The 10,452-nt window shown below is 44.9% G+C and overlaps 1 protein-coding gene across 1 annotated transcript; it reads right to left on the reverse strand.

Moving 5' to 3' along the window:
* Window positions 1-657: 657 nt before the first annotated feature.
* LOC308294460 (uncharacterized protein) lies at window positions 658-10,109 on the reverse strand (the record flags this gene model as incomplete). Its single annotated transcript, XM_080737193.1, has 14 exons — window positions 9,986-10,109; window positions 9,295-9,361; window positions 8,272-8,365; window positions 7,713-7,800; window positions 6,939-7,299; window positions 6,327-6,420; window positions 5,724-5,811; window positions 5,096-5,444; window positions 4,287-4,380; window positions 4,085-4,172; window positions 3,137-3,452; window positions 1,960-2,053; window positions 1,781-1,868; window positions 658-1,245 (listed from the first exon to the last, which is right to left on the reverse strand). The coding sequence occupies exons 2-14, from the start codon at window positions 9,353-9,355 to the stop codon at window positions 658-660; spliced, it is 2,403 nt and encodes an 800-aa protein (XP_080593319.1). The 5' UTR covers window positions 9,356-9,361; window positions 9,986-10,109.
* Between the last annotated feature and the right edge of the window lie 343 nt (window positions 10,110-10,452).

Consider the following 10,452-nt stretch of genomic DNA (forward strand, 5'->3'; position numbering starts at 1 on the left):
AGCTCAGTGCAATTTGGATAGAGCTAAAGAATTATTGCAAAATAATTTACATTTTGAAAATGTAAACAGTGGTCAACAACAGGTCAGAGTTTCTGACCTGAAAAGTTCTTTCGCGTGTCTGCTTTATTGCTGACAGAGAGAGAGTCAGCATAGAGACAGAAAAGTCATGACTGAGAGAGAGAGAGAGTAGGGCGATGACATGCAGCAAAGAGCCTCGGAATTCGAACCCAGGCCAGCTGCAGGAGGGACTACAGCTTATTTTTGTTGTATACACTCTTACTGGGATGCCCAAACTACTTCATTAAGGGGGGGGGGGGGACAGAAAACGTCTCCGTACAAGCAACCACTCCTTCTCACTCATCACTGTAGATGGGGAACCAGACTGTTCTCAGACGGGCGGTTTATGAAATGTTATTGTAGTGCTGGCCACACTGGGCAGTCTGGACTGAGCTCACCTGCACGTTGCTACGAGAGACTGAGATAACAAGGGAAATGTTCCTCGGGTAGAACTCGAGGTGTGAATTTCACTTCTGCACAAGCAGCAAGACTGACTGTACGGCATGTCAGTTCGTTGGTATGCCCGAAGTACAAGTCGTGTACCGAACGGGTCCTGTATCAATACCTGTGATGTAACATTTTATAACAACCCTCGTGCGTCTACATGCCCAGATTGGTGAGGTGACCCGTGTGTGCTACAGAGTTCAGGATCATGGCTCGCTGGTTCTCCAGAATCTCTCTGTCTCTGCTGAGGGAAGCCCTCTCCTCTTCCAACATAGCCCTGTCTCTTTCCAGCGCCGCTCTCTCCCTCTCCAGCCACAGCCGCTCCGCCTGCACCGCCGCCCTGTCCCTCTCCACCGCCGCCCTCTCCCTCTCCAACACCTCCCACTCTCGCTCCATCTCCATCCCTCTGTCCTCCTCCACCTCCATCCCCCCCCCTCCTCTCCTCTGGCACTCGTTGTTCACGCCGCCGGCGTCGGCGTACGACGGCGGATTCGACCCCTCGTAGTCGGAGGACGACGAGGTCGGGTGGGGTTGGTGTGAGACGCGCTCCTGGTTGGAGTTGGGGCGCGAAGACCTGTGTCTGGGAGCGGAGTCGGCGGAGTCGCCGTCCTGGGTGATGGGGGTGAGGAGAGGGCCGCCGCTGCTCAGACGCCCCTCCATGGCGTCGTTCATCAGGTGGAACCAGGGCCAGGAGGCAGCGCTGTCTGCCATGTTCTCCATCCCTACTGGAGGGTACTTCAAATCCTAACACACAAATACTAATGTTAACAACCACAACCAGAAAATACTAGCTGTAGTACAGCAGCAGTTCTCCATCCCTGATGGAGGATATTTCAAGTCTAGGGATGGGACCATATGAAAATATCATATCACTATTATTGTGACAAAAGAAATTGCGATTTACGATATTATCACGCCAATCAAAATCCATTATCCTGGGGTGGAACATTTGCCAAAAAATTTGGCAAAGCCATTTGATAGAGCATGAAAAAAAAGACTATCAAGTACGTATATTATAAGTACCTTTTACCAATTATAGAGGGTTTAAATGGTACCCGATATGCAGCTCGGCAAATAAAGGGTGAATTGATCCCAGTGCATGACGGAGGACGATATCACGCTAAATGAAATCTCCACGATACGATTATCGTGAGTGTTTTTTATCACGATAAACGATAATATAGCTTATCGTCCCATCCCTATTCAAATCTTACATGTATTATGGTAATAAGTATTTAATGATGACCATATTCTTTCCTTTAGGCATTATTATTATTACCTTATATCTTCTCTTGAGATTGTCCCATTTCTTGGACATTTGAAATGTTGACACTTTACCCAAAAGCCCAAGCTCCTTCAGAATGGCCCTGCAGGCAGACAGACAGAGAGCTCCCTTAGTTCCATATAGACAGACAGACAGGCAGACAGACAGAACGACAAACAAATAAACTGTCTTACTTCCAGGCAGCCTTGGCAGCGTTCCTTCTGCCTGTGAACAGAGCTTCGTTTGCAGCTCTCAATTTAATCAACCTCCTGGTGTCCTGATCCGTCACTATGGAAACACAGACGATAATGCTTTTATAATAATAGCACGGCTAGTCATTTTATTACAACTTCCACTACAACTATTAATATTACTGTCTACAGCTACTGCTCCCAATGCTCTGCTACTACGATATGCTTTATATGGTGTCTGTTTAATTATTGAGACGTACCCTTAAGTGGTCCATGTTCAAATCACATCAGACTCCAGTCCACCGTCTCTCCTCTCAGACTTGTGCGATTGGGATAGAGTTCTCATCGGGCCTGAAAATTAAGGCCCGGCCCCAACTGGGCTCTAACCAGGACGGCCCAATGCCCGGCCCCAAATGGGCCCTAACCAGGACGGCCCAATGCCCGGCCCCAAATGGGCCCTAACCAGAAGGGCCCACAGCATCACAAAACCGATGCGACTTTATATGGGATGGTATCAGGATTGTGTGTAGGATTGTTACTACTGGCTCTCTCCGGTGTCCAGACCCATTCAGTGAATTGAAATTTCACAATGCTTATCAATAGGCAGAGATCTCTGATCCTCTGGCTACGCAAGACTACCGTTGTAGGAGATGAATGTCATTGGGACTTTGTACTGTTGTAGAACAGGGGTTTCAAAGTTTTCAGGCCAAGGACCCCTTAGTTGAGAGAGAGAGAGAGATGTAGCAGGGACCCCTACAACCTTTTCATAGATTCCATTTAGTTTAATCGTTTGACAGCACAATCATCAGTATATTTTGGATTCATGTCAATTTGTGTTTTCAGATATTTAACCACTTGAACCGTCAATACTTAATAAACTTGACCTTCCACTCTGTACTTAGTCTGCTCTTTTTCCCCTCTACAAAAAAACTCTTTGACAAAAATAGCCGATCAACAAGCTCACAACGGCGTTGTGAGCTTGTAGATCGTCTATTTTTGGCTATAGTTCTCAGAATAAGGACACTAGGGTTCAAGTGGTTAATATGAAAAAAGGAGAAAACAGGTTTCTATCACGCAAAGATTTGGAGGACCCCCTGTAGTAACTCTGAGGACACCTAGGGGTCCCGGACCCCCTGTTGAAGACCCTTGTTGTAGAAGTAGAATGTGACTGGTTCCTTACTCTTGTAGGAGCAGTCAGTAGGTGTGGAACACTCCTCCCCGCTGGCGTCGATAAAGGTCACAACGCCATCGGCCTCGGTGTCGCCCAGACTCTCCTCCAGCTCAGACATGCTGCTCCTCTCGACCAACAGGCAGTCCCGCTCGCCGGGGGTCGGCGACGAGCCAAACACATTCTCCTCCTCGTTGGTCCAGATGGGAGTCACTCGGGGTGCTTTCCCAGCCAGGCGACCCTCCATCGCATCACTCATCAGCTGGAACCACGGCCACGACGCTGGGTTGGTCTGGTTCTCCATCCCTCGAGGAGGAAACCTCAAGTCCTGATAACACACATGGAGATAGATAAAGTCATAGACCAGGGGTTCTCAAACCTTTTTAGGCCGTGACCCCCCCAAATTAAACATATATGAACTGGGGACCCCCACCCTGACAAGCACTTGGAAATGTAGGTATTCCATTTAATGCCTCTTGCTTGCTTAATATTTGACAGTATGGCCAGTTTGGTATTAAAACGGTCTTAAAGTCCTTCAATTGTCCCTTTATAAATTTGAGAGAATACCCTATATACTTATGTAGGTTTGTTTACCGTTGAGTGAGATTTTTTTTTACATTAAGCGAATCATCTGAGGACCCCACAAAATAATATGGGGACCCCACTTTTGCCATTTCATGTCTGACCGTGTTGCCTACATGCATACCCCGTGTGTCAGATACAATATGGCTCTATGCAATTTTGAACACGAAACAAAGAATGTCTATGAAAATGAGGTTGGTATCATTTGAGTATGCTCCGCTTTGAAAAGGCAAGGCTTGGTACCGTCCTTCGCGTCCTTCAAAGGACGCAGCCTTTGTAGGCTACAACCTTTGACGGATGCAGCCCCTGGCCTGAATTGGGATTGGGACAGAGCTACTGATAAATAATGAGTATATTTTAATTTAATGGATTTTCTACCTTGTACTTTGTCTTCAGATTGTCCCATTTCTTAGCCACCTGGTCAGCTGTGATCTTCCCTGTCAGTTCCATCTGCTTCACTATGCCCCTACACACACGCACACACGCACACACACACACGCACACATGTTAGTTCTTGTACTGAAAGACAGTGCAGAGAGCACTTGAGATGGTGTCTTAGCAACAGACGTAGCTGTCTTACCTCCAGGCAGGCTTGGCTGTGTTTCTCCTGCCAGTGAACAGAGATTCGTTAGCCGCTCTCAGCTCAATCAGACTCCTGGTGTCCTCCTCTGTTACTATAGTAACACAAGGACCATATAACTTATAACTATAAGGTGTTCATGTAATAATAATACACATGATAATAATATGAAGATTATAATAAAATAAACAGTATGCATTTTGCATCTCTAATATAATAAACAGTATGACTGAATATAAACACTGGCTGCACTTATAAATGTAAAGACTTCCTCTATGTCTGTCTGTTAGTATGCCCGACAGTAACATTAGTAGTGTTAGTTTATACAACATTACTGCCAGGCAGAAACCTCTTATCTCTATATTTTAACCTTTTGTGTTTTTTTGTAAATGAATCCCGTACTTTGTCACAACGTAGCAAAAAACAACAAAAAAACGTTGAATTTGAATCCCGAAGAGTCGCATTTTTGGACATAGGTTTCCACCCGACAGCAACGATGTACAGCAAGGGTCTTCAACAGGGGGTCCGGGACCCCTAGTGGGTCCTCAGAGATACTACAGGGGGTCCTCCAAATCTTTGAGTGATAGAAAGAAAAAAACTAAATCTCCTTTTTAGCCAGATTCTAAACAAGATTCTGAGAACTTTAGTTTGGTGTAGGTTTGATGTAGAGGGGAGAAGTATTGACAGTACACAAATTGACATGTTTCATCTCTCTCTCAACTAAGGGGTCCTTGCCCTGAAAACGTTGAAGATCCCTGATGTACAGCATTCAGTACATACTAACAGACAGACACAGAGGAAGTCTTTACATTTATAAGTGTAGCCGTCGGCCATCCTGTGGAGCTCCCCGAGGGCAGAGGAGCCGTTCTTGTCTTCGTTGTCCACCAGGAGGTCGATCTCCGACTCCGTCAGGAACTCTGCCATGCCGCTGCTCCCGCCGCGCCCCACGGACGACCGCCGCCGCGCTCGCTTCCTGGGCGGGGGAGGCGGCGGGGAAGACGACGACGAGGGTTCGAACTCCTCGTCTCCGTCCTCGATGATGGGGGTGAGGAGGGGGGCGGAGGTGGCGAAGCGGCCCTCCATGGCGTCGTTCATCCTGTAGTACCACGGCCACGAGGACGGGCTGGACTCCGACCCGCGAGACGGAAACTTCAATTCCTGGACAACACGGGAAGCACCGTTGGTAGGGGTGCAATTATGGTACATGTTAATATCTCAGTACTTTCCCCCATGTTGAACACACTGCAAGCACTTTCTGCTGCAGGCTAGAAAGCAAAATCGTTTCTAATGTTGTCATGTTTATTTTTTCTTATTGTTGAAAATAACTTTACTGCCAGACACAAACATTTTTGTATTACTCTACCTACTTGCTGAGTAAAATGGTTGTTTCCACTCAGGGATCATATTTTTTTTTTATGTTCTTATCTTATCTGATACCTTATACCTCCTCTTCAGGTTGTCCCATTTCTTAGCCAGCTGGTCTGTGGTCACTTTCCCCTGCAGGCCCAGTTCATAGAGTATCGCTCTGAAACAGACACAACATTACAGACATTACTGGGCGGCCATACTGTAGATGCATGGGATATAAGGTTATATATAAGAATTTAGGAATAAGAATTAGCATTTGATAACAGTGTTGGAGTTAGGATTAAGCTAGAGATAGCAGAGTGTAAAGATTCACACCAAACACTACAAACATTTTCAAGCGACAAGAATTAATGAAGTCAATGGAAAGCCAAGACCAAGACTGGGCTAAGTTGTAGTAGCTTGACTTAAATAAAATCTAATCATCATTTTGAGTGCAACTTAGTTTGTAGCAAGAATACAGGAACCATGTAGAGTTCAGTGAGAATGCAGCATTAGTTAGGATTAGACAATAGAAAGTTGGGTTAAGTAAAAGTAAATGATGGAATTAACTTGCAATTAGGATTAGATAAAAGAGTGTTTGGGTTCAAATTAGGATTAGATAGCAGGTGTTAGGGTTAGGATTAGATTGGTAGATAGGTTTGGTTAGGGTTAGGATTAGGGATTATTGCGTACCTCCAGGCAGGCTTCGCAGAGTGTTTCCTCCCAGTAAACAGAGCTTCATTGGCAGCTCGTAATTTAATCATCCTCTCCGTCTCCTGCTCTGTCACTGTTAGAAACACAGCAACGTTAGCAATGGCATTATGTGTACATGCGTACATATATACGTTGGCTGTAATAGTATTATTATAAGTTACTAACAGGACAGGAAACCACACAGGATAGTGTTTTCTGCAGGTGATTCAGTCCGAGTGTATCAAAGGGTGCGTTCGGAAATGTAGTGAGTGCCTAAACCTAATCCTAACCCTAACCTCAGTAAAAATATGCCTAAACCTAACCCTAACCTCAGTAAAACTATGTCTAAACCTAACCCTAACCACACCCGGTGCGCATTTCCGAACGCACCCTTTGATACACTCGGACTGAATCACCAGCAGAAAACACTCTCCCGAAACCACACAGGCACTGTGGCCAGAAAATCCATCAGATTAGGACACTTGAATGACAGTTGATAATCTGTCAAAGTGGCCAATAGAGTAGACAAATCTACCAGCCAGAATAAAAATTTAGGCTACCAGTAGTAAACGTATTAATATAAAATGATGTATTTTTTCATTTTACTTTTACTTTTATAGGTACACTCTGAGATCCGCCTCCAGCCCATGGGAACGCCCTGCTGCGGAGTGTTGCCCGGTATTGCCCTTCTGCTGTCCCCTACGGCCTCTGCGCCGACCGTGTCCTCCATCTCAGTCTTGATCAGAAACTCTAGGATGTCGGCGTTCTCCGCGCTCTCGTTGCTTGCAGACTGACCGTTGCCATGGTGACAGGAGGCGGCCAGGGCGTTGGTGAGGTTGTTGACGGCGTCGGGGTTCAACACCAGGTTGCTGTTGTACAGACGCCCCTGCATGGCCTCGTCCATGATGGAGAACCACGGCCACGAGTCTGAGGAGCCTCCGGACTCGTGGTTATGATACGGCTGCTTCAGATCCTACAGGCGACATTATCGTAGAGTTGGTACATATCGTCGTTGTCGGGTGGAAACCTTGTAAGTCCAAAACCGTTTGTTTTGTATTCATCATTTTAAAAATGATTTAAACTAGTGAAAACAGCCGATCTACAAGCCCACAATGCCTCACACCAAGAGGCGTTGTGTGCTTGTAGACCGGCTGTTTTCACTACTTTTGTGCAACAGCATTATATGGTGAAGCAGGGATTTACTATGCGAAAGCGACAAAAACAAAAGAATATCCATGAATTCAAGTTTCCATGGGGTGAGTAATCGATAGGGTGAACTATGCCTTTAACAACATCACAAGCCATGTCTGACTAGAATATTGACATGGAAATACTTAGTGTGGCAGGTCTGGATTTACACACGTTTTAAACATTTAAACACGGTACCTTGTATTTGGTCCGCAAGTTGTCCCATTTCTTGGCTATCTGATCGGCTGTCAATTTTCCCTGCAGACCCAAGCCTTTGAGAATGGTGCTGGAAACACAGACAGGAGGCCACATAGGGATGGGACGATACACAATATCATTGTTTATCGTGATAAAAAACACTCCCGATAATCGTATTGTGAAGATTTAATTTATTGTGATATCGTCCTCCGTCATGCACTGGGATCAATTCACCTTTTATTTGCCGAGCTGCATATCCAGTACCATTTAAACCCTCTATTGGGAAAAGGTACTTAATAATAACGCGCTGTGAGCTTTTTTGGCAAATGTTCCGCCCCAGGATAATGGATTTTGATTAACGCGATAATATCGTAATTCGCGATTTCTTTTGTCACAATAATCGTGATATCAAATCTTCATATCGTCCCATCCCTAAGGCCACAATAGGTTTCCGAACACCAATCTAATCGAATCTAAACTGCCTGTTGATTGTTGCATTTCATGAGAAAACAAGACAATTATTAACAGAAGAATGTTAACAGCTACATTCTATACATACTTCCAGGCGATCTTGGCAGAGTTCCTCTTGCCTGTGAAAAGAGCTTCATTGGACGCCCGGAATTCAATGAGCCTTTTCACGTCCTCCTCTGTCACTGTAAACACACAATGCTTATCAGCACTAACACTCAGAACTAATAGTAACTGGGTGTCTAATTGATTAATAAACAGTAATTAATCAAACTGTCTTCCTCTGCTCATAAGTGTTTTTTTTTTGTTTTGTTTTTACAGTGACAATATGCCTGAGATATAATATAAGATGTAAGACGCCTCAGGGAGACATGCAACCGTCGCGCCAATTCTTGGCCATCTGGCCAGTGATGTATATCGGACCAGTTACCAATATATGGAGACCTCTGGTACCCATATATGGAGATCCATGTAGGCTACTGTATATGGAGATATGCTGTGAGAGCCCAAACATGCTTACTCAGTTATTTGTTATGTGAAAGTCCTATGATGTTTATGACATCTGACATCATACCCTTTTATGCCCCTACATGGAGATCCCTGTCTGTAGAACCAGCCGTTAGTGTGGTATGTGGCCTCCATATATTGGCATTCACATATGAAGTCCTGTTGGATATGGGCTTAATATTGATGACATCAGGGAACTCCATATATGGGCATAAAAGAGATTCTGTTAGTGTGAAATCACAGTGAAGCCAGAGCGTGATGTCAGAGCGGCAAACCCAGAGTGAATTGGGCAAACCCATTCTGTTAAGAGTGGTTCCCCTGACATCATAGTGACATTAGAGCATGATGTCAGAGCGACAAACCCATAGAACCACAGTGTCAGGCGTTATAGACAGAGATACACACATACGGACAAGCTGTGACCGTTCACATACTAAACTGCGACCTACAGTCGCAATAATTATAATAAAATTAGTCTTTTGTATAGCAAACGGAGAATGTACTTTACAACCGTTATCAGAAACAAGACAGGCAGAATCAGCAGTAACAAAGTAGTAGGTACACACAGCCTCTGTTATGATGTGCTGATACAGAACATATTACTCACTTTTATATGAGTTGTCTACTGTCTGTGGCAGCATGTTCATGGCGGACTCCATACTGATCATGGACTCCTACATTAGAAGAATAGAACTGTTATTTCTCACAGACAGACAGGGAGGAAGGAAGGAAACCAGCCCTGACCAAAGCATAGGGTACTTTTGCCCGAAAACTGCCACCTCTTATGCCTGTTGTTGACCTGCCACTGCCAGTTGAAAATCTCACATTTACTCTACAAAGGTTCTGCCAATTCAGCTAAATTAACACTTGACACTGAAGATACAACAGTTTTAGATCATGTACTGTAATATCTTAAGAATGACCAGGTAATTTTAACCTGTTCAACCAAATTGTATGCTATCTATCTATAGAAACGTAGGATAAAGTTGTGATATGGTTATAATGGGAGAGTGAAAATGTCCTCCTGATAAAGCAAAGCTTGGGGCAAAAATCTCCCTTATGTGTGTCCAGTCAGGCCAGGCTAGCTGGGTAGCCACATCCGCTATCCTGCCACTTTTAACTTTGTTTCTATATAAATGGAATGACTATTTTAAATGAGCTGGACAGGAACGTGCATAAACAGTGGAGGAACTGGAGCTCATAACAAGTCAAGCAGCCCCATAACAACAACTACAGCCGCTGACAGGGGGGGGAGAGAGCAAGCTATGCTAAAGCTAGGCTAGTAAAAAAAAACATACCGACAACAATAGTCATTCCACGCTGTGTTGTGGGAAATGCAGTCGTTTTGGTATCTGCCGTTTTCGCGGTTTAAGCATCAAAAAGGTGGAGAACGGTTGGTATTAGCAGATATTGCTAATTTGCTATGATGAGGAGGACAGTAAGCTTGCATTCCTGACTGTTTCCTCTGCTCTGCTGTGGGTGCGTTTCATTAACTACACCCCTGGCCCCGCTCCGTCACGTGACTTCACAGCACACTGTGGTGAGGTTACTGTGGTGTGTGTGTGTGTGTGTGTGTGTGTGTGTGCGTGCGTGCGTGCGTGCGAGCGTGCGTGCGTGCGTGTGTGTTGAGCTATCAACTATTATTAGGTGTCTGTCTGACCCTTGCATTGTCACCAAAGTTTAAACTAACTAGTCCTTACCCGTTCAAAGATATGAGCTCTGAAATGATGTGCAGTGTGTGGGTTATGAAGTTATTGAAGCTAAT

Source organism: Nannobrachium achirus, assembly GCF_963921795.1.
Source record: "Nannobrachium achirus genome assembly, chromosome: 11".
In the NCBI taxonomy this organism is placed as follows: Eukaryota; Metazoa; Chordata; class Actinopteri; order Myctophiformes; family Myctophidae; genus Nannobrachium; species Nannobrachium achirus.